General features: G+C 38.8%; 1 protein-coding gene across 3 annotated transcripts in view; it reads right to left on the reverse strand.

Moving 5' to 3' along the window:
- Positions 1-25,047, reverse strand: part of Xpo4 (exportin 4) — a 92,628-nt gene that overhangs the window by 10,578 nt on the left and 57,003 nt on the right. For all 3 annotated transcript variants that reach the window (XM_006988432.4, XM_016006897.3, XM_042284939.2), the window contains 10 exons: positions 23,741-23,853; positions 19,118-19,275; positions 18,734-18,908; positions 12,496-12,672; positions 11,605-11,747; positions 11,045-11,190; positions 9,972-10,149; positions 5,179-5,338; positions 4,470-4,639; positions 2,288-2,462 (listed from right to left, as the gene is read on the reverse strand). In XM_006988432.4, coding sequence (XP_006988494.1) covers positions 2,288-2,462; positions 4,470-4,639; positions 5,179-5,338; positions 9,972-10,149; positions 11,045-11,190; positions 11,605-11,747; positions 12,496-12,672; positions 18,734-18,908; positions 19,118-19,275; positions 23,741-23,853 — 1,595 coding nt within the window. The remainder of the gene's footprint in view (positions 1-2,287; positions 2,463-4,469; positions 4,640-5,178; positions 5,339-9,971; positions 10,150-11,044; positions 11,191-11,604; positions 11,748-12,495; positions 12,673-18,733; positions 18,909-19,117; positions 19,276-23,740; positions 23,854-25,047) is intronic.

Consider the following 25,047-nt stretch of genomic DNA (forward strand, 5'->3'; position numbering starts at 1 on the left):
CACAAACAGCAGCCAGTCTGCCAATTTCTAATACAATACAGTTAAAAATATAAGGTCCTTGTCTTTTTTCTTTTTTTCCTTCTTCTTCCTCCCTTCCCTTACAATTCTTGGTATAAAATACAACTTCAGATAATCAGTCCTGCTCTGGGTGTTTATAGGGCTGAAGAAATGGCTCAGTTGGTAAGGTACTTTGCCACATACGGTGGTTTGAGTGAGAATGACCCCCATAGGCTCATATATTTGAAAGTTTGATTCCAAATAGTTGGTGGAACTGTTTGGTAAGGATTAGAAGGTGTAGCCTTGCTGGAGGAGGTATGTCATCCTACACCACTACTAGTTTGCCTCTCTCTGCCTCATGGTTGTTGTCTCAACATGTGAACTATAGCTCCAGTGCCATACCTGCCTCCTGTGGTCATGCTCCCTGCCATGATGGTCATGGACTCATCCTCTGAAACTGTAAGCAAGCCCCCAATTAAATGCTTTCTTTTGTAAGTTGCCTTTGTCATGGTGTATTTCCACAGCAATAGAACAGAAAAGCAAGCAAGTCACCACATAAAGGATGAGGACCTGAGTCCAAACCCAAGCAAGCACTTACATAGAAGCTGAGTGCCTATAATCCTGGTGTAGGGGAGACAGAGACAAGACTCTGGAGTTTGCTGGCCAGATAGTCTAGCTGAAATCAGTTTCAGATACAGTGAGAGACCTTCTCTCAAACATTGAAAGCAACTGAGGAAGATGACTATGGTCAACCTCTGGCTACATGTGTACACTTATATGTGGTAGATATATGCACATACATGCAGGTGCTCACAGAACCAGAGGCATCAGGTCTTCTAGACCTGGAGTTACAGGAAGCTGGGAGCCACCCAAAGTAGATGCTGGGAGCCAAACCTGTGTCTTTAGGAAGAGTGTTCTTAAACACTAAACCATTTCTATGGACCCAGGGGAGAATGAAAAAAAAAAAAAAAAAGCCTATTTTACTTTAGCTATGAAGTCATAGATACTACCTTCACAGATATTATGAACATTTTAGGCTGGGTGGTGGTGGTGCACACCTTTAATCCCAGCACTTGGGAGGCAGAGACAGGCGGATCTCTGTGAGTTTAAGGCCAGCCTGGTCTATAGAGGGAGTTCCAGAACAGCCAGGGATACACAGAGAAAACCTATTTTGAAAAACCAAGAGGGAGGGAGAGAATACTTTAGAAAGAAGTCAGATCTCTACATATACACCTGAGTCAAGATATAAATTATTACAGAAGGTGCCCACGCTATGGGTTGAATTAGAACCCCAGAAAGTGACCTCATTTGAACAAACTGAGATGCAGTAAGTCAGGATTCAGTCATTGTGGAGAGTGTACCTCTACTCCAAATTAGTGTCTTCCAGACTGAGGAAACTAGGATGCAGAGTACACAGAGGACCTGCAGACAAAGGAGTGCTAAAAGCTGTCACTAACTCCCAGAAACCACAGACTCACCCTGGCAGACCATAGAAAGAATGCTATGAACACCTTCCTTGGACATTTAGGAAGCCTCCTAAATGCAAGACAGTGAGAATCTGTTCCTCAGGCCACTGTGGTAAGAGAAGTGCCAGGAAACAAACACACTAGAATTTGCATCTCCTTTTCTTTTTCTTTCTTTCTTTTTCTTTCTCTCTCTCTCTCTCTCTCTCTCTCTCTCTCTCTCTCTCTCTCTCTCTCTCTCTCTCTCTCTCTCTCTTTCTTTTTTTTTTTTTTCCGATACAGGGTTTCTGTGTGTAGATTTGCGCCTTTCCTGGAACTCACTCGGTAGCCCAGGCTGGCCTCGAACTCACAGACATCTGCCTACCTCTGCCTCCGCCTCCTGAGTGCTGAGATTAAAGGCGTGCACCGCCACCACCGCCAGCTGCATCCCCTTTTCAAGGCAAAGAATTCCTGTAGTTCTTCATGTAATGGTTTTTTCTTTCGGTTTTTGGGACAGGCTGACTAGCCTGAGGCCTTGGCATGCTAATGCCACTCTCTCTCTAAGATATCCACCATGCTTTTCCCACTCTGATAAAGATACACCAATTCATTCCCTCATCTGCATTGGGAAAAAATGTACGTGAAGCATAGAAAGCATTAGCAACACTCAATGTGTTGAACAAGCATGGCTGGGTAAGTCCTGAGACAGTATTTATCAAGTAATAAGCGTGAAATGGTTGATGAGGAGGAAGAACACGAGATAAGTTATTGCTGAGGTGTTTATGTCTCCAGACTATTCTCTAACATCTGTAGGATGACAGAAGAATCAAAAGAGAAGGGATTTTTACCTCCGTCCAATACTGCTGCTTGGTTTCTGTGTCCATATGTGCAAAGCCTCCTAGAACCAGGGCCTTCATCAGTGTCCTCTGCACTGGGCTGGACAGGAAATTAAGAGGTGGGCTTCGGCTTGCAAACTGCTTTGCTAGGTTCCACCAGTTTTCACACTGAATTACTAAGTTTGCCCTACAGGTAGGAATAGTAAAACATAAGTTGTATTTTGTTGATACATATATATCTACATACATAAATAACAACTGGATAGGGTTGGAGAGCTGGCTCAATGGTTAAGAGTGACTATGGCAAAGGACCTGGCTCAGTTCCCAGCACTCACATGGTGGTTCACAGCCACCTGTAACTCCAGGTTCTGGGGATCTGATGTCTCTCCAGGTATTTGTAGACATGTGGTACACATGAACTCATGCAGGCAACACATACATTAAAAGGGGGGGGGGCATTTAATTTTAAAATCTGCTAAGGCAAGACCTTACTGTGTTACTCCGATTGGCCACTTTATTGCAATCTTTCTGCCTCAGCCTCCCGAGTACTGAGAATATGGTATACCTGGATGTAATTCCTAAAAATGTTTTATGTGTGTGGGTATGTGTGTCTGTATGTGACAAGTGTACAGGTGCTTGTAGCAGCCAGAAGATGACACTGGGTCCATCTTCTGGAGCTGGAGTTTCAGTTGTGAGCCACTCAACATGGGAACCAAACCTGGGTTCTCTGGGAACTCTTAATTGCTGAGCCATCTCTCCAGCCATGAATGTAATTTTTAAAGAACAGCATCATAAGCTCACATGGACTCTGGAATTACATTGGTCTTCATTTCAATCCCAACAATTGCTCAAGAACACAGAATTTTATACTTAATTTTTTCACCATCAATTTTCTGACTGTAAAATGAGAATGGCTGTATAGCCATTTTCTTGTGAAGGGAGGAAGAGGTTCAGGTAACTTCTAAGAAAGCCCATCTCTCAGGTTCTATCTGTGGTGATCAACTGCTGGCTAAGCGGACTCGTTAGTGCTCTGGCTGCCCCCAACTGTGCAAGGGGCTCTGGTGGTAAGCTGTCATGAGGGTCACCCAGTGGAGGAGTGTGCTTTTTGGTGATGCACCTGACCTGCAAATAACCCTGCACCCACATTCCTGGAGGTAACTCTAATACATTCACTGCTCCAACAAACTGGCTTGTTCTTGGTCTGTTGCTGCCTTCTCTACTCCGAAGAGATAGAATCAGATTCTCTGGGGAAAACAAGGTGACAGGTACAGCTCTGAATCTCATGCTCATGTGAGATACTTTATGTGCAACACTCAAAGTCAATAGCATTAACAATAATAATATTATTCCTATGCAGTAAGAAAAATACAATTTTCGGGGTTGGGGATTTAGCACTTGCCTAGCAAGTGCAAGGCCCTGGGTTCGGTCCTCAGCTCCAGAAAGGAAAAAAAATACAATTTTCTATAGAAAGTACAAAAAAAGTTTAACTTTGTAACATCAGTTTAAACATTTATTGATTCCCAATAAATGGAATCACTGAGCCAGGCAGTGGTGGTGCACTCCTTTAATGCCAGCACTTGGGAGGCAGTGGTAGGCTGATCTCTGAGTTGATGCCAGCCTGGTCAAGGTTAGCTAGGGCTACACAAAGAAACCTTGTCTTGGAGGAAAAAGAAGGGGGCGGGGGAGGGGGGGGACAACTTGGGGGTATGTGTATGTGTGGTGGGACTGAAAAATATCAAATGAGAATATTTAATACATGAAAGTGGGTTTTTAAGAGATTATTATTTTATGTGTATGAGTATTTTGCCTGCATGTATGTCTGTGAACATTGTGTGCTGATACCCAAATAGGCCAGATAAGGGCATCTTTGGAACTGGAGTCACATCCAGTTGTGAGCTATCACTTGTGTGCTAGGATAAAATCCAGGTCTTGTGGAAGAGTAGCCAGTGCTTTTTCTCTGAGAGATCTCTCCAGCTCCTGAAAGTGTTTTAAAAACAGGTTCTCTGATGCTGAAAGCCAGTGCAATTCTCCACCATTACCCCGGGAAGCTGCCATTTGCATCTATAACAACACTGTGATGAGGTTTTAAAAACATTACTCTGAAAATGTAGGGTCTAATTGGGCTTAGATATTGGAACCATCTGCCAGTCACTAAAGAGCGAACTGAAAATCTGTGCTCCTTCCCATTCCTTACCTTTCTCTTCTTTCGACCAATGTGACAAGGAGCTGTACAGTGTCATTGGCAAGGTCTTGCTCACTACTCCAGACTGACAGATTGCTGATGACTTTCTGTAAGAGGTAGCCAATAATCCACTGGGAGCCCTCTGTATCTGCGCCAAAGGCTGTGCTCAATGGCAAACTTATCTTAAAAGAGATAAATTTTCTAAAGTCAGAAAGATCAGCTAAGAAGCAATCTACAGAAAATCAACAATGAAACTCGCATCAAAGTCTGAGGAGGTGCTCACTTCACATTACTTTATCATTTTTCATTGGTTGAATCAGAAAGATACTACCCAATCCAGCCATGTTTTTTAAACTAATTTTTCTGTCAGTTTGAGTCTCAGTAATTATTAGCAAACTGATATTTAACATAAATACAATGCTCTAAGAAAAGTAATACAACAGCAATCCAGTCCCAAGTCTCTCCCAGCTCTTAAACAGTTCTGTCTACATTTTCTTCTTCTTGTTGTTTTTATTTTTCAAGACAGGGTTTCTCTGTGTAGCCCTGGCTGTCCTGGTACTCACTCTGTAGACCAGGTTGGCCTCAAATTCAAAGATCCACCTGCCTCTCCACCAAACCCTGCTAATAGTTCCATTTTCATAAGTGAAACAAACAAAAATCTTCTTACCTCTAAACCTGCCATCATCATAAACTCAAAAAGTTACTAGTTTTACATCCTTACCTGATCATAGAGTTTTTCATCTACCAGGAGATAAGTCTTGGCCCAGCGTTTTAGAAACCAAACAATATCTTTGCCCATTTGAGGGCTTAGTAGATGAGTGAGATCTGCTCTTATTGCTCGAGATTCAACTTCTGAGACTCTTAGCACAGCAGACAACAGCCTGTGGGGAGAAAACATAAGTTGCTAACCCTATTTTTTTTTTTTTCCATAAAAATCCTTTTTGTTTCTTTATGCCAGGCTATGTGTGGAAATTCCCCCAACAGGGTTGCAGGTAAAGTCCCCACATTATTTCTGGTTTTCCAGAGTCAAGAAAAAGGAGGGATGAGAAGCACCCTCTGCTCAGGCTCTAACTGCAGATGTAAATCTCAGCATCCCTGTCTAGAGCGTAGTTCCCAATTCAAAATGGAGGAACACATAGAGTTAAATGTTCAGAGTCTAAGCCAATTTTTCAGCACTCTTCCTGTAGGCAGTTTAAATTTTTGTATCACAAAAGACAAGTCTGTTATGCATTAAGATCTGAGAATTGACTTATTGGAATGTCTAAGTACTGAGCCTTGCCTACAAATCTCATGATCTTGAATATTGTCTCATAATCTTGATTCCTAATGGTATATTAAAATAAAACCCTTCTCAGAACCATAACACATATTGTTATGGGAATGAGGAAGGAACATACTAGAAATTATATATTTTCAACTTGACTTTAGCCAAAAGACAAGGAAGCACACGTTGTGATAAATGTCAGTGCCTAGACTAAGATTTTAATCCACACAATTTGGCCTCTGTTCCGTTCCTTCTACTCTCAATAGGGCCGAGATCCCTGTGTAATCAAACTGGTGGACATGTACCTTCTTTATTGACCTTCTCACCAAGAAGTAGTCAGTGCTGTTGCCCACTCTGGCGCTTTGAAAGAGCTCCCTCCCTTGGCTGCCTGGGTACCACTCTCCACCCCACAATCACGCCCCCCCTCATCTGTCTGTTTAATGTTTCCAGTCTTTATTGAAGATTCTTCTCTGGACCTTCTTTAATCAGGAAAGTTTCCACCTAAAAACCTCCTTCCCTGCCCCTTACTATTTACATGTTCCTCATAAACCAGTGCTCAAATTTTAGAGTGTATGTGAACAAAAATAACAGAAATCCTAGTAATCTCATGTTTTATCAGTAACGATGAATTGAAAATTTCCCATAAGATTAAACTATAGTAAATATAATTTAAAGTCTAACAGAATTTGAAATCAAATGGTTATATTAGGATTTTAAACGTATGCATTGCATTCAGTCTTTGTAGTGTTGACCGCCACTAGTGTCTATTCAAAACAAACACATTTTCCTTTATTTGAACTTTATTTCCTCCCAAAAAATTATTTACCAATTATACCATTTTCTTTGATACAGACATTTACATATTATACTTTTCATGAGTTTCCAATGGTTAAAAAACTGTAAGTATTTTTAAAGGTCTTCTGGATTGACTTACTATTATAATACTTAACAGTATACAATAGAACAAAATGTAACACAAATTTAAATTATGAAACAATTTCCTCTAGTGCCAGGTCTCCAAGCCAGAAGCTTGTAGATGCTAGGCAAAGTGGTCTCCCACTGAGCTACATTCTCAGTCCAATTTTGAGTATTTCTTGGGGATAACAGAGAAGGGTTTTATGTCTCCCACTTAGTTTATATTCTTGTGAATGAATATTACTTATTGCTAGAATGAGCCAAAGTTGACCTCTTTCTCATTTAAGAGATGTAAACCCTGGGAGAAACAACAACAACAACAACAAAAAAAAAACTTACTCCCATTAAAAAATAGAAGTTATTTTCAAACACCAAGTTCATCCACTGTTTGAATTACAACTCAAGATCAAAAGTCATCCCAGCTGACCCAGCACTGGGCCGCCTTCGGTATTATGTGATGCAATGGACTGCATCATTGGCTACACAGCCATCACCAACAGGCAATTTGGAACTGCCCTTTTCCTTGGTACTCTATGGGCACCCATACACCTGCAAGTCCATAAAGATCAAGTGAGCTCAAGCCTTCTGTTGTCTAGTGAAGAAAGGTGGAAGGGTGGAAGCTGCCGAGGTCAGGCGGCCCTAGGGAGTCTTCCCTTCTCTACACTGTGCCCAGAAATCAGCAGTCGCCTGGAGAGCTCTCTCAGAAACCCCCTCTCAAACTGGAGAGGCAGTTCCCATCTTCTCCCAAGACTGAAAAGTAACTGCTTCCCATGTGCCCTGTCACATCTAACTCCACTTTCCACAAGACAGTGACTACAGAACGGCATACTTCCCTCCTACAACTCCTACCTTGCCTCACCTATGAGAAGCAGTGCCTCTCCACCCCACAATCAGTCACACACAAGTCACACAAGTTCTCTTCTCCTGCCTTGTCCCTGTCACTGCCTGACATTCGGCCTTCCTTCCTTTCATCCTTCAAGTAGCAGTCTGACTGCCAAGTCTCCTGCCAGCAGATCAGGGAAAGCAGGACTCCCATCCACTCTGCTGTACTTTTAAATCCCATCAAAAGGTGGAGCTGAAGAAACAACTGAGCCAAATAATTTATAGTTGTTAAATTTCTTGATCAGAGCCAGGTGGCGGTGGCACATGCCTCTAATCCCAGAACTCGGGAGTCAGAGGCAGGCAGATCTCTGTGAGTTCAAGGCCAGCCTGGTCTACAGAGCAAGATCTAGGACAGGCTCCAAAACTACACGGAGAAACCCTGTCTTGGAAAAAAAAATTTCTTGACCAGTACCTGAGTCAAGCATACTGTCATGAATACTTTATATTCCAGGCAGCACTCAGTTTCCAAAATCAGTCCTGTATTACATTTGCATCCCATAACCAAAAGTCAAGATGATGAGTCAGCTCTTAACTAAGTCTCATAAGCAACAATGCTGTAATCTAGTCTGGATACTGTCATGTTTCTTTGTGAGAACTCTGACTAGATCCTGAGGCAGTCTCCCACTTCCCACACTCACTCACCATGGTAATCAGGGAAAGCGCTGTAATATGTGACTTACCCCCTAGTCAGACCTTACAGTAGCACCCCAATCTTCTTTAGTGCAAAGGTGTCTTAGAAGACCTGTAGACCATAACTGTTTTCCTCCTTATTTTCACAAGTCCATCTCTTATAAAAACCAATTCCACTCTGTTTACCCCACAATAGCATTTTGGCTGCTGCTCGACCCTAACAGATATGGCTGGTCTTTGCATGAAGACTTAAGACTTATGAAGAACTCTAAAAGGGGAGTAGCTTTTCCTTGTTTGTTCATGAATGTATCCCATGTGCCCATAAAGTGCCCAATCCATGAAGATACTCCATTTTTTCTTAAATGACAGTTTCTTCAAGAAATATGGACATTTTTAGCGAAGCAAAGGTTGTTTCGCCCATATATCAAATAATCAATTTCACATTAATTCTTTAGATTAAAAAAAAAAAAAAAAACCCTAGCTATTACCACATTTGTTTTTCTTTCTTTCTTCTTCCGAGACAGGGTTTCTCTGTCTAACAGCTTTGGCTGTCCTGGAACTTGCTCTGTAGACCAGGCTGGCCTCCAACTCACAGAGATCCTTGCCTCTGCTGCCTGAGTGCTGGGATTAAGGGTATGCACCACCACCGCCCAGCTTACATTTGTTTTTCTAACACTCCATAGTCTGTGCTCTCAAATATGAAAATCATTTGCCTCCACATCGATACCCGGGACTTATAAAAACTGAAAAAGCACCTCTAATACAAGGGAAATGTTCCTAAGGGCACTTACTGCAAGAATTAGGACAAAGCACTATGGCAGGGCCCTGAAATGAACAGTCCTAGAAATAACATTCACCAGGATATGAACCAAAGCAAAATGACAAAATCTAATCACAACAGCAACCTCAAAGAAAGAAACCTTTGCTTAAGAATTCTCATATTTAGAGGAAACAAGAGAATGTACTAATAAAGGAAATAAAGTTTCAAACATTTCCTTGGTATCAGCTTAATATTCAAACTTAAAAAAACCAACAACCCAGAAGACTGTATCTTCTACTGCAGAGGTTTAACTGTCCACATGTTTGCATTAGAAAATAAAAGTAGGACCAAACCTTGAGTAACTGCAAAACCAACCAATGCTGTTATCATCCCTACCATCTCCACTGGCCACTGAGAGTCAAAGACAATGAAAGACAATGTAAAACTATTTCCAAACCTATTTCTAAGAATACAATTAATTCATATTTACTCTCTTTAGTTTCCCCATCAATAATTAACGAAAACATTGCCAATACTAATAGGAAGACGAAAATGAATCCTCTCAGAGGCACTCTTGCTGTCTTGTAATTGCTGGTGACAGGGCTCTGAATTTGCACATATTTAGGTTAACTTTTTCTGTAATATAATAATGACAGTTTCCCTTAAGAAGCCACTGACACAGTTTCCACGTGCATAAGCAATGTATACTTGCTATGGCTCACCTGGTTTCTAAGAACTCTTTTCCCCTTATGAAAGGTGCCTGCACATACATCATTACTGCTTACTGATGGACAAACACTGTGTTCCTAATAAATTAGAGTGAATGCCGCTTCCAAGTCTTGCATCCAGAATCATTTTACATTTGTTCTTTTCAGTACTGGATAGCCCTGCCAATTCCTGCCAGCGTGCCCTTGCCATCCTTATGTTTCGAGGCTTCTCCAAGTTCTCATTTCTTTCATGTATCCAATTTAAAGCGTACCTACCCCTCCAGTCATCTACCCATCAACTCAGAGTTCATGAGACAGCATAAATTACAAGAGCGCAGCTATAGAGTTCATATTACCTAATCACAGAATCTGTCCTGCTGTACCCTGGGATGGAAGAAGCCTTTTCTCCTGGAGATCCCAAAATTTGAAGTGTTGTATTAATGTCAACTTCAGATGAATGCTTAATGGAATATTCCATTATTTCTGGAGGTATTAGCGGAGTCTCTCCCTGAGTATCATCAGCTAAGAGGTAGCCTTCAGTTTAAAAAAAATTAAAAATGAACACTTAACAAATCTATTTACCAAATTGCACTATAAATGCTTTCAGTTTTGATTTATATACATCACACAGGTTGATGTAAAAGTAAATTATGTTAAACTGTTAATTTCAAGATGAGGTGCAGAAACTCTCAATTTCTCAGAAAATTAAAACCCTCAAAAATACAGCAAAGGTAAAGGACAAATGTTTTAGTCATCAATTTCATAATGCATGGTGACATGCAGGCTTTGAAAACTTGAGTAATTTATTCTGTCAAGTTAATGGGAATTCTGCTATTATATCAGGAATCTATTCATCCATAACTTTTTAAAAGCCAAGTTTTCCCCCCCTTGATTACAATATAAAAACACTAATTAGGTCTAATGGTCAAGGAAAAAGACCCTAAAAGTCAGACTGCCTAGATTTGCATTCTGCCTCCAAAAGTTAACTGCAGTATGACCATTTCTTATACTTTCAGCTTCTTCATCTGTTAGATGGGGAAGATGTTGATGATGATGATGAATAACACCACTCAGCAATACTAATTCAGTGGGCTACAATGAGATCCAAAGAAAACATCTGGCATACAACAGGCCCTGAATACGATAGCCAGCGGTTTTTAAAATATGTATCTATTGCTATGTCAGCAGCAGCTATATCCAAGTTTCATTCAATACTATGTATGAACTATATATATTTTATTGTTGTTTGAGATTGGGTCTCCTTACGTAGCCCAAGCTGGCCTCAAATTCACAACCCTTCTATCTCAACCTCCCAAGTGCTGGAATAACACATTCAGCTCTAAACTATTATTCTTAATATATGAGGCTTCTTTTAGGGTGTACACAGTTTCACTGACAACTACATTCTAAGAAGAAAAAGGTAACTGACCTGTAACTAAAATAAGCCAGTGAATATCTTCGTAGAGATCATCAAGCATTTTGTTGTCAACGGTGCTTGATCCAGGAGAAGCAAGTAATTGTTGCTGATGTCGTTGTAACTGACCATGGAGTCTTGTTACCCTTTCTTCTAATAAACTAAAAAGAGAGGAAAGAAACAATAGCTTCATAAAGTTCAGGATAGGAAGGCTTAGGATATTTGATAATTTTCATATAACCAAACAATATAAACTAAGATGTTAGCACACAATGTACATATTCAAAAATATTATGGTACACAACTGTTTTCTAGTGCACTAGAGGAATTATAATCTATATTTTATGACAAGCCATGCTTATGAAAGGCATCTGAAACTGGTTATTCCAAGCCATTTCTCATGGCATGTTTTCCATAATTCCTGCCATCTATGCTGTAGTGCCTGGGCTCCAACTGTATTACCAAGGAATGCAATCATGACATGCTTCTGTCCACTAGATCCAGTGTCATGGGACACAGGGTGGGGGAACTGTGAACAGAGGGCACTTCTCTGTGGGGTTTCCAGGACTGTGTACCTTGTCAGAAGAGGCATGCAGTGTTCGGCAGCAATTCTTCCTAGCATTCCTACACTGGCTAGTTGATCAGAAAACTGATCTCGATCATCTTCTTGAAGTTCACTTATTTCTTCTTCCTCACGAGAGGCCACACCATTGGCAGTCTATTGGTGAGAGGAGGAGAAACAATGAGGAAATGCAGCATCATGTTCCATGAGGCATGTGTGTCTGTGGCCCTGTCAAGTGGCTTCAGGAGGAGCTGGAGCCAACCTGCAGCTACAGCTTTCTAGGACTCCTTTCTAACCATGTCAGCAGCCCTGATAGCCATCAAAAGGATGAGGATACCACTGAAGAGAAGGAAAGAAAGAAATGCTCCCCTGTGCACATGGTAACATAGCTACAAACCTACAGTTCACCCTTATACTGGGGATTGACACTTTTCACTAAAACATTGGCATCCTAAGATTCCCTATTCCTTTGAATATAGGATGTTATTAATATAGGATGTATTTAAGATGTTACCAGGGGCCGGACGGTGGTGGCACATGCCTTTAATCTCAGCACTCGGGAGGCAAAGGCAGGCGGATGCCTGTGAGTTCGAGGCCAGCCTGGTCTACAAATTGAGTTCCAGGAAAGGCAAAAAGCTACACAGAGAAACCCTGTCTCGAAAAACAAAAACAAAAAAACCAGATGTTACCAGGGTTCTGGCACGACAGAAGTGGCTAACTGAAAACTTGAAAAGGAGGTGATCATAAGTAACAGCCCACCTTTGAAGAACCCAGTAGATAAAAGGAACCATTTTTCTCTCATCAAATCTTTGAGGGAACTTATTTCAAATTTCTAGTATTTTATATTGTCTAATATGATTAAATAGAGCCCATGATTTTCCATTCCACCTTGCTTAAAACTTACCAAATTCCTTGTGCCATCTGGAGCAGCAAGGTGGCACTGAATATAGGAATTGAAAACTTGAACCGCATGCTGAGTAAAAAAGCCTTTATGGAAATGCTTGTCATCTTGGACCAAAGTTAGCCAGGACTCCAGCAATTTATCATATGCTTCCATGTATACCATGTCATCCTTATCAAGCTAAAAGGAAAAAGCATTCATAAAACAAATGTCTAGAGAAATAAAATGGGCAGTGCAAGATTTATATAACTATGCACAAAAAAAAAAACAACTTTAAAAATCATTTTAGAAGAAAATTATTTCCAATTATTAAACATTTATTAAGCTTTCACTAAATTTCAAAAGAAATAATTATTTGGCAATATGGAATTAATGTTTAATTAGAACACTAACTGTTCAGTGCTTTATGGAAAAAATATTTTTAAGTAGAAATAATATTAACTATTTGAAAACTAAGAAAAATGCAAATATACCATACACATAGAAATAAATACTTCATTTATGTATGTTTTTCCAGTCCTGGGACAGAATCTTGAGCTTCATGTATGCCGGGCAAGCACTCTACCACTGGACTACAAACGTCAACCCCAACATTTTCAAGTGACTTCAAAACTGGTCAAAACAAACTGACCTAATCAGATAGCTAAGAATTATATGGGGAAAAACTTCACAGATGTTCCTTAACAAGAAAGAATTTATTTTAATAAAAAAGGACAGCTAATTCCACATAATAGGAAAGAATATACCCAAGAAACACAAAGGTTACTAACTCAGCCCATAATATTAGAGAGTGTGAAAGCTATCCCATCATAGAGTTAGCTAAGTGATTTAAGAATGTGAAAACGAAGCCAGGCCTGGTGATCTCTGTGAGTTCTTCCTTTTCATTAGTTAAGTTCTTTCTTACAAAGGAGAACTTGTGATGAACTAGAAAAAAGGAATAAGCACACCCATCCAGCTGAGTCTCTCACCCCCCAGGGCATGCACACAACCATACCACAGATGTGTCCATTGGCAAGACCACCATGCTTCACAGACTGCCATGGTCTTAACTATTTCAGGTGGTTATTTGTAATTTTTATTTCCCATTTTTTCTTGTTCATGAATAGCTACTAGTTCTCAGTTAATCTTTCCCACCAAAACAACACTATTGAGACAAAGAATTTTCCAAGAAATAGATAGACACACAAATAACAGACTACAGAGCTAATTGTGGTATAAAATCCCTCCCTAGATTGACCTAATATTCTGCTGAAAGGACACTATACTTAAAAAGCTGCAAAGACCAGGAGGCGGGATGAGCTGGAACCATAGCACAGAAAGCGAGTGCAACTGAGAAGCCACTGCCCTCGCACATGGAGTGGGCTGGAAGGCAAGGAACATATCGAGATGGCCTCAGGAGATCAGGCTTCCTCTTATTTGCTGCAAGAAGCCACTGTAATATACATGAAAGCACATGCAACAAAAGCACATGACGCTGTTTTTGTAAAAGAAAACCACATTGCCCACACTGTAATATGGCAGTGGCTCAGGTGAATAAGATCAAACTATGTTACACACATACAAAAATTCTTCTGTTAAGTTAATACATACAGCTTTTAAAAAGACAAAGAAAAACAAAACAAACAAACAAAACACTGCTAAAAAGCCAAAGCACAATACTGGTTATAAACAATGGGAAAGATGACTCTGTTCCTTCTATAATTTCATTAAATGCTAAGAGCTAAGCATTGGAATCCTGAAGTGAATAGGATCCTTTCTTCCCATAGAAACATCTGTGGCTTGTTTATATACTTAACAAGGCATGTGCTTTGCAGACATCATTTGTCAGGTCTTAACAGTTTATCTTGCCAAAATAAACAGACTGGTAACATTTCTAACAGGACTAAAGAGTAGCACCCACTGAACTAGCCTCAAAAAGAAAAACACAGGACATTTGTAAAGACCAACTATCATTTTTCTAAGTGCATATTTAAGACATGCATCAAAATGTAAAAGTTTTTTTTTTAAGTTAAAGTCTTACATGCATGCTTTAAAGGAATTCTCCACAATGCTTCTATTAAGCCCTGATATTAGAATGATCTCAAGTAGAATGTACAAGTTCTTATACATTGGATGGTGATTTAAAATAAAGGCAGAGCTTCTTGGGGGGAAAAAAATCTCTGGTTCTCTCTGTATACCAATAAAGTAACTCATCAGGGAAAGTGTGAGAAATTTGGTTGATGACAATTGGCAACTAGATCTTCCAGTCTAATCCCAGAGAAGTGAAACCTAAGCTAGTGCTTTTTCATAATACCTTGGCTCTGCTCCATGGCCACTCTGGCCCAGGCCCAGCAGCCGAGCCAGCAGCCTGGCTGGCAGCATGGACAGATGACTAAGGAGACCAATCTAGACACTATGTGCTCATGCTCTGAGCATTGTCAGGCCTACTGCCAGAAGGCTTTGGAGAGGGGCTTAGAGCTTGTGGGACCTACTTGACCCCACTTTACTCCATTTAAATGAAGGAGGGAGTAGAAATGAAAACATGATTATCAGCACTTCTCTCTGCCTATATCTAGCCTGAAGGTGTAGAGAAGCATGGATATGCAGTGCATCAGACAGAGAAAAAAACAAAAACAAAAACAAAAAAATGTACATTTTATGCTTTGATAATTTTGAAAATATAATTCCAAAAATAACAAAATGTTCTCTCAAGTGAATGTCTGGAAAGATATTTTTCAGTACAGCAATCTGCTCTGGCCCATGCCTGACAATGAATATAATTTCAGAGATTAACAGTATTATAAGACTCCAAGTCAAGTCCTGACTAACCTCAAACTTACCATCTTGCTGCCCTAACCCTCTGAGTGCTGAGATTATCAACATGAGCCACCATGCCACACTTGGTATACCGTTCCTTAGTCTGAGTGGGTGATACAGAGTTGTTCCTTCTGTACTATCTTTATATTTAAAAACAAAATGTATACTTCACATGAGGAAAGTATTTCCCAATGTTCAAAGTCTATAGGTACTGGCCCAAGCCCTTGCACAACGGCACACCAAACAGTATTTGCATACACAGTATAACACTAATGAACACATCAATAAACACAAGGCTCCAAGAACCATATTTTTTATGTTGTTATTCATCTGTTGTATTTAGGTTCTTTTCTAGGTGTGTATTGTTTAAGTTAAATACAGTAATAATAACTTTGTTTCAAGACAGATAGGCTAGAGAGATGGCTCAGCGGTTAAGAACACTGGCTGCTTTCAATTCCAGCACCCACATGACAACTCACAACTGTCTGTAACTCCAGTTCCCAGAGATATGACACCCTCACACAGACATGCATGCAGGCAAAACACCAATGCACATAAAATAAGTAAAACGTTTAAAAATAAAACAATACTATATTAAAGAATACTGACGGTAAATAAGCTTTACTCTAATGATACATACTAACCAGCACAATGAACACATTCTTTCAAGACTTAAAACACCTATTTAAAACATTAAAATTGAGTCATATCCAAGTCAAACAATATTGCACAGTAAGATTTGTGATCCAACCTGAGTTAAACAAAACAAGCAATTCTTTTTTGTTGTTGTTGTTTTCCAAGATGGGGTTTTTCTGCATAGCACTGGCTGTCCTGGAGCCAATCTGCCTCCTGAATGTAGGATTAAAGATGAGCACTACCACACCCAGCCTTGCAAGGAATTCTTAAAATACTTTTAAATAATAATCTGTATTTAAATATTCTTATAGAGCCAAAATTATCATTATTTTTGGAAAGAAATATTCTTTCACCATGCAAAGCTTAAAAAAATATCCCTGTGCCTCATATTTCAGCTTTTCCTACAATTCTGTCGGCTGAGGAAATGCAAGCCTGAGTGGGCAGGGGATACAATGTCATCAGTGTGTGCCTTCTCAGCTATCATAATCACAGGGTGGGGAGATTTCCCAATCAATTATCCACAACAGAGTTCAAGTTATTACACACAGCGAGATGCACCAACACCATCTCCTAGAGTAATTGCTGCCCTCTGCTCTCTCCTTTAAAGGGGATTTTTTTTTTTAAAGTCCCTTTTTGAGATTCAGTCTCATTGAGTAAACACTGACCTCAAACAGACATTATTCTCTCAGAAGGAAGCCAGGTATGGTAGCACACATTTGTTATCCCAGCACTCGTAGGTAGAGGTGGAGGCTGGAAACAGAATGAGACCCTTGCTACAAATTCAGACCCTCTCTAAATTCATCCCGTTCCACCACAAAACAAACAGACAAACGGGGGTGGGGGGTGGTAAGAGTATCACAAAAACACCTGCCTCCTTGATTTTGCCAAGGAGGAATCATACTAAATGAAGTTGAAAAAGTAACTAAAAGGTCACCATAAACAGTCTGTGTTTATGATCACTCAGCCTGTGACCACTGTCTCCCTCCAAATATATCATCATTCCACACCATGTGGACTCCTAAGCTATTTATATGCTCAATTTTTCCAAATTTCCTTCAAAGATGATTTGTTTTTTTATCTCAGGACAAAACGTATTGTTGAACTATGTACTACAATTTCCTGGTGGCTAGGAAAACAGAAGAAGACATAAATAAGAACCCTTATGGCAATCCTTTAATAACTCTGTCTTGGCTGGGTTTGTTCACGACCTTCAGCTATTAGCTGAATATTCCCCAGAATGCAATTCCCCAGAATGCACAAGTGACGAAACATGAAGATTTAAGTGCCACTTAGGGAAATTTGTTTAGCAATCATGCAAGTCATATTTAAGGGCCAACTCCCAACCTTCAACCTCCCCAGGCATCCCTAATGTATCCTCCACAATTAATGGACAGCTTCAGCTTTTCTCTTCTTTCTGTCCTATAGAATTGGTAGCCAGTTGCCTTTAAAAATAATTGTTAAATACAAACTGATAAACTGAGAGAATAGACATAAACAGCCATTTTCTTCAACCTATTAGGTATATCTTTGAGCACAGCCTGTCTTCTCATGAGAAAAGCATAAGAAATATCCAACTTATATTCCTACTCTCCTATGCCAAATTTTGACAGAAAGTCTCCTGCTCAAAATTAATTTCAAAGACAGAATTTTCAAACCAAAAAATTACATATCTTCTAGCCAGTCTGCCAAATACAAGAGCCCTCTTAGAGAAGATGAAGGTCTTTGTGTCTAAACAGATGATCAACATGCTAAATCCTGACTCCATCTCACTCAAAAGAGAAAAATCAAGAGGAGAACACAATGAAGCCATGTTACATGAAACTACACTCCAGAGTCTGAGCCTGTGAAAGGGCTTTGACTAAAGCGGAGACATTTAACTTCAATATGGACTTTCATGTTTAGAACAGAAATCACCATCCTGAGAAATGCAAATCCCATGTATGATGTCTAAGAACTTCTACCCATCTAATATATAGCTTTCAATCATATAACCTCTCATTAAATCCTAAAAAAAACTAATTATATAAACATAATCATTCCCAGATTCCTAATTCTTTGAGCACTTTGGAAGTTTTACAAACTGCCAAACATTGCCAGAGCTTACATCTTAATGTAAACTCACGATTTAACATGAAATTCTAAGAGGTATATACAAAGAGTGTTTTCTCTCTTAAAATTGTTCCTAAAAGAATCTCCTTTTAATTTATAACAAGAAAAGCCAATTTCAACAATTAAAGTCACTGCTTTGTAGAAATAAGTCCATTATCTCCAATGATTACTGTAGTTATTAGTCACAGTAACTGTTATCAAGGGGTTTTAGTATGTATTTCCTTAAGTTAAAAATAAAAATTGGAAAGCATCTGAAAATTTGTACTTGTCCCCAAAAAATTATTGGCATTATTAGCAGTCTTAATTTGAATGTAAATTAGAGCTTACCAAAACACTTCTAAATAATACACATCACATAATTTCCAAATAAGTCTTAAATAAAAATATCAAAATAACAGAGATAAAATTTAATTACATTTAATTACATCCAACCATGAAGTTATTTAGTAGTACTTGGTAGACTTGTTAAACAATGAGCTATTCATAATTTAACAAAGACATTTCATTCTAATTATCTCAAAATTATAATTTCCAAGACTAATTTAAATCCAAAAAATTTAGGTAATGTTTCCATATACACTGCCACTAATTTACATGTAAAAATGTAATTTTAACAGCAACTCCAGTACTTAATTAAAATAGCTATCATGAGAGTGTTCTAAAGGGAGCACAAATGTCCCATAACAGAACAGTCACTCACCACTTCTTCCAACGCAGCACTTCGCCCAAAAGAACAAGTGAGGTGTGTGAGGCAGTTAACGAAGGAGGAGAAAAGTTCGCTGGGGATGGCAGTTAAAACATTCCGAGGGAACACAGTTATCAGATTGCTGATTATGCTGGAGATTCCCACAGCTTCAGAATCTTCTATTTCAATTCTACAAAGCAAACCATGAGGATTATTAAGTAGTATAAGGTAAGCTATATTTCCAAACACAAAAATATTATCACCATTCATTTTAAATTAGCCTTACAACTCTACTTCAAAACAGAACAGGAAAAACCTTAGTTTCTTTTTTCCCCCATATTAAATACCAGAGGAAAAGGGAAGGTTCCCTCTTTAGTTCAAAAGGACGAGCATACCTACCCATTGATAGTGTTCAGCAATCCCTCAATGAAGTGTGCTAGATAATCAACCTGGGATCCTTCATCGGGGAAGATGGGTCCATGCAGAGACGCTAACTGGGCAAGGCACTGCAGAGAATCCTGTGCCATATCTGAATCTTCTCTGATTTTTCGATGTACCTGTTAGAAAGAATTACTAATCCATAAAGACAAATTCTTCTTTTGTAGGGGTCACGTGCGAACCATGTCGAATGAGGTAAGAGAAAAATTCACTGTAGCTGGTCATTTCTAGAAAATTAACTCCTCACTTAAACGAAACCTAAAAATCATCCTCCAGTTCAACTGACATTATAGGTCATAATTTTAAACATATCAATGAATTTTTACTTGAGGGCTACCTGCATTTTAAAAATTGAACTGTCTCCAGCATATTATGACAAGGAGAGAAAACAGATGCTAGCCAGTCAGACATACTGCTTCTGCTAAAAACAGCAACGACGACAGTCATCTGTATTATGCTAACTATGCCTCACCACAGCTTCTTGCTAAAGTTAGCAGACAAGTTCAACCTAGTATATAGATGTGGCTTTAGTGGAAGCAAACAGTTGCACACTTCAAAAACCAACAAATGTACCTATCACCCATCCTAGATATCACCTACTCACAGACCGTGTGACCTGTTTGAATTTCACTTTATCCTTTACCTCTGCAATTAATATTAATGTTAAAATAAAATTTGTATTTAATACATAATCCATTTAAACATGCAACTAGATCTTACTTCAATGATGTAATATTGATACACACCTACTACAGTGTTTTAGCTAAAGAAAAGTTCTCCAAATATTGCTTAACTTCAGCATTACTAAATTTTCAGATAGTAAAGATTTCATTTCTATGTTCTGACATTAAAACAGAACAGGAAATGCCAGGAAGGAATTATGAAGTGCCTATTCATCTTCATGCACTGGCCATTTGCTATTTCCCACAGGCATCTAACTGAAGCACTGTAGCCCTCCTCTTTGTTTTTTGAACCATTGTTCTCTATTTGTTTCAGAATATGTTGGCTTTGACTTTGTCAATCATTTATGAATTACTTGACATAGGATATGTCTGTTTTTTAAATGCATTCACTGGTACAGTATGGGGCACAGTGAACAGAGTAAATCCTTGTTAACTGGTTCCACTAACCTTAGCCTCTTGGCTTCTTAAGATCAAATAAATTTAAACCAGTATAACAGCTCTAAAAATTATGGCTAGATGACTTACTAATAGGCTTAAAATATGTTATACTCTGGTCTAGAACAAGGGTTGGCAAGCCATTGACCCATAGGCCAAAACTGGTTTCCTACCTGTGTCTGAGTGGATGTAGAGGTTAGGACTTTTCTCGAGTTTACACTTGAGGTGGGGAGGGGACAAAAGAGGATTATACAAAAGTTCTTGATTTTAACAACCATCAGCAAAGTTTTACTGGAATATCAGCTTTGCTTGATTGTTTATCTTTAATTTAGGGCTCCTTACTACAATGACAGAGTTTAATACAACCATATATATATATAATACAGAGCCTAAAATATTCACTGTGGTCCTTGATAGCACATGGAGTTTTCCAATCCCCAGTCTGGAACAGAAACATTTTTCAACCTATATACAAATGTAGTTTAAGGGGCTGGAGAGATGGCTCAGAGGTTGAGAGCACTGGCTGCTCTTCTAGAGGTCCTGAGTTCAATTCCTAGCAACCACATGGTGGCTCACAACCATCTATAAAGGGATCTGATGCCCTCTTCTGGCCTGCAGGCATACATGAAAAGTACTCATACCAAATGTAGTTTCAGCTTTACAAAGTACAACACACAAAACTGTATGCACATTTTGGTTGCATACTCTTGAATACATTCTTTTAGGCTCTTTATCTTAAAAACACAATTAAATCTGTGTTGTCATCCTTTGAAACTTAACCTAATCAAAACTTCACTGAGATGCCTAGGGCTAGATTCTACCAAAACGTACAGTGCATGCTTGGACAAGAGAGACTTGTCACATGATCTGCTCCACATAGAAGCTCTGCTATTCAATCGTGGACCAGAAATGAAAACACAAAAGAAAAAAATGTGCTTAATGAGAGAGCTAGTAGTGTTGATAATCTAAAAACAAAACTAAATGAAAAGCTGTCCTGGGACCAACGACTAATTTGTTTTCTGAAATAGGAGTCACATAAAACTCATATTAAACAAGTCATTCTTGTCATGATCTGCCAATTTTAGCACTGAGAAAGCATTCCCTTCATAATTAAACATGGATTTCACTCTAAACAGTATCATACAATTAAAAAACAGACCTACCACCTCCATACAGAAAGGAAGCAAGGGGAGGAGAGACAGACACACACCCAGGGAGGCAAATAGAAAGGCCAGCATCAAATAAGCACACAAGGCACAAGTTAGCAAGACAGACAGATTTCTACTGACGTCTGTTCAAACATCAGACACCAGTGTGCCATCCACACTGAAACGCCCAGTAACCATGCAGATTATGAGGCTGGGAGAGTGTGAAAAAGTCACAGGTGAGGTGGAGCCTGACGTGCTATGTGTGGAAGAGACAGCAGAGCAGAGAGCTAAGAAGGGCAGTATCCGGAGGGCAAAACACCAGAATCACAATCAGGAAAGTTTTGTCCAAAAGAGTAGGAAGAAAAGGAAAACTGACAACTTTGTGAACTTCTGAAGAACAGAATGCAACCAAAATCATTTACATTTCAAACACAGTCAATAAATTTAAGTCTTTATACTCCAGTATGTTTATCTACAGAAATCTAGCATAATAATGATATCTAATGGAAAAAGATTAAATTTGGTAATTAATCCATTTAAGTGAAGAGAAATTTAGCAAAACTCAAATAGGAAGATTAAGTTGTGGCTTTTGCTACAAATTAAAATTGTTTATAAATTGCTAAAACAACCAAGTGGAAAGAGTTAACTTTTGGATTCACAGTTATTTGCATGTGGTAGTTCACAGCTGACAGGAGCAGCTGTCTGCCGTCTAGACAGCTGTTCAGACCAAGTAGAGTTGTTGGCAGCATTGCCAACAGTTTTTCACCTTTTCACAAACGGCTGCAGTGGGACCTACTTTCTGTCGAGCAAATACAAAGAACTGAACTTGGACTCATATCAAAACAATTCCTGCCAGATGAGGCAGCCCACAAAGTCCTTAAATTTTAATTGCAAGAACCATTTGATCTTGCTTATGTTTTTAGATTTTTTTCCCTCTAGTTTTAGAAAGGAAAAAATATAAGGTGGTTAATGCTCAGATTGAACATTTCCATAGAAAACATCTTTTATGAAGGGCAGAGATGAGCCTTAGTGGCACAGTGCTTGTCAGGCATGCACAAGACCCCGGCCACAATCTCCAGAACTCCTAAACAAGCCACTATGGCAGAAAAACGACTGCTTCTGTATGACTAAGGATGGACAAATATGCTTCAGACATTTTAAAATATATACCACAGTACTGAAACATTTTAAATGGTTCAATCACAAAAGGCTTGTTCATACTTCAAAACACATAAGGTAAGGAACTATAATGATTCAGATTGAACAAAATTGTCTTATTCTTTTCTTTTTAAGTGGTATTTAACTAGATTTTACTGGTTTTTATTTTGTGTAAGTCACTGATTTAACTACACACTCTGTAATTGCAAATTAGCATCCAATACACACATACATGTACTTTTTAATTCTAAAACTCACTGGCACATTGGGAATATACTGCTTGCTTCTTGTAGGTACTAAGAGGCCTGTTTAAAGTTATAATTGAAATATTTAAGATAAATTGCTCTTAAATATTAACTCAGCTCAGGTCTTACAAATTTTGAGTATAGCCCACTAGGGGAGTAGTTTTCAAAGGGTAGTCCAGGGAACCCTCCACTTCCTAAGCTGCTGCAGTGTCCATAAGAACACTAATGCATTTCTGCTCTTTCTTGTGTAGACATACACACAGACGGCTTTTCCTGAGGTCACATGATTTAAAATTCCAACTGAATGAAATATAAAACAGGAAAATCTTGTTGTCTTTTATTAAAAGATTTGCAAAAATGTAAAGCAAATAAAACCAAAACCCAGTAATTTTTACTATACTCGTTTTTTCATGGAAGTTATTTATACTACAATGTAACAGTTTCTTGTCAGTATTTTTAGGGAAATAAAGTATTTTTTAAAGTTTTCAGTCTGAAATTTTCTGTTTATTTTTTATTATAAGAACATGTTATATTTTAGTCAAAAAGACCAAACTCATGCCATTATCTTCTTTTACTTCTATCTGTTTGAATTTGTAATGGGATAATAGCTATATTACACAACAGCAGCTATACAACCCACATAAACAAAAGCTAGTAGGAAATTCTGAATTTTAAGAGTGTAAAGGAGTCCTGTGATTACCAAGTCTAGGAAGTTCTGCTGTGGAATCTAAGCCCTTCATAATGGGATAGTATTTGTACATTTGCAGATTTGTCATAGAATTCTCTTTTAGCAGGTCAGCTAATGAGAAGGAAAACCAACTGGGACCAAAGAAATCTGTCCTGTTTTACTTAAGAAAACAAAGGCATTTCCTCTTACCCTGTCCCCTGCTGCCAGAGACAAAGCCTAGGACTTACTGTGAAGAAAAGTTCCATAACTCTGCTGTCCAGAAGAGTCTCCCGCCAGGACTCTGTTGGCTTCAACAGCACATTTTGTGAGGATTCAAACATAGCTATATAATGTCTGCCCAGTTATCTAGTGTCAAGGTCAACAACAATAACATTCTTACTTTGTATAAACTATAAGTATACCCTAAATATAACAGCAGCTAGCCAGAAAGAATGCAATGGAAGCTGTTTAAGCCTCTTCACATATGCTACATAATTCATGCATGAAGCTAAGGAATAAGAGGCATTAAGTGCTGAAAAAAAGAATGCTATCGGAATGTAAGATAACTGTTTTAGTCATTATGTGTACCACGCCGTGGGGATAGAGAAACGTTGACAATCAGAGATCTTAATAGAGGCAACAGAAAATAAAACACAACTTAAAAACAGACATCAGAAGCTAAACACAAAGAATCAATGTCTGCAAATTTGTTCCATCACTTCCCCCAATATCTTAAACAGCAAAATGTGTCTCACGCAGACTATAGGGAAAAACAGCAGTTTTCCCCAAGAGACATTTGTTCACAGGAAAAGAACATGAAAGAGTAACTACGCCTCATGCTGAAAAACTGAGATCACAGTAGCCCAACATCAAGTCAAAACAAAGAATTAAGCAGTTGACAGAAAACAGATGTTTATTTAAAATCCTCATAGGCGTGAGGGAGGCAAGAAGGCCTGGATCCCCGGGACTCACTAGTCAGCCAGCTAGCCTACTTGGTAAGCTCCAGGCCAGTGAGAGACCCCATCTCAAACAATATGGACAGCTCCCAAGGAATGACTTCTGAAGTTGTTCTCTGTCCTCTACACAAACATGCCCATATACACATGTACATAAACAATATACATGATATACATGAGCACACACACACACACACACACACACACACACACACACACAGTGAATAAACAAAATTTCCCATAGACTCAAACAGTATATAAGATGTTGAGGTATTCAACATCAAATATGTTTCAAATAGAATAAATTTTCTGTAAATAAGTTAACCATCATAAATATACGTTTGTAGGTGTTGATGAATGTAATTTACTCAATGGCATGGCCATAGTAACTGAGGTTTTAAGAAATGAGAGCCTCCCTGCAACGGAGATGGTAAGTTCTGCCCCTTCCATTGGGAAACTAAGTCTGATTCAGTAAGAAATCTTGATATAGGTGTCTAAGATGACACTCTGCAAAAAAATCAGGCATATATTCAGATGCTATCATTTCCTTAAACCCAACTCAGTATTTCTAGAGAGAAATTATTTGCAGAGAAAATTGA

This window comes from Peromyscus maniculatus, chromosome 9 (genome assembly GCF_049852395.1).
Source record: "Peromyscus maniculatus bairdii isolate BWxNUB_F1_BW_parent chromosome 9, HU_Pman_BW_mat_3.1, whole genome shotgun sequence".
Lineage (NCBI taxonomy): Eukaryota > Metazoa > Chordata > Mammalia > Rodentia > Cricetidae > Peromyscus > Peromyscus maniculatus.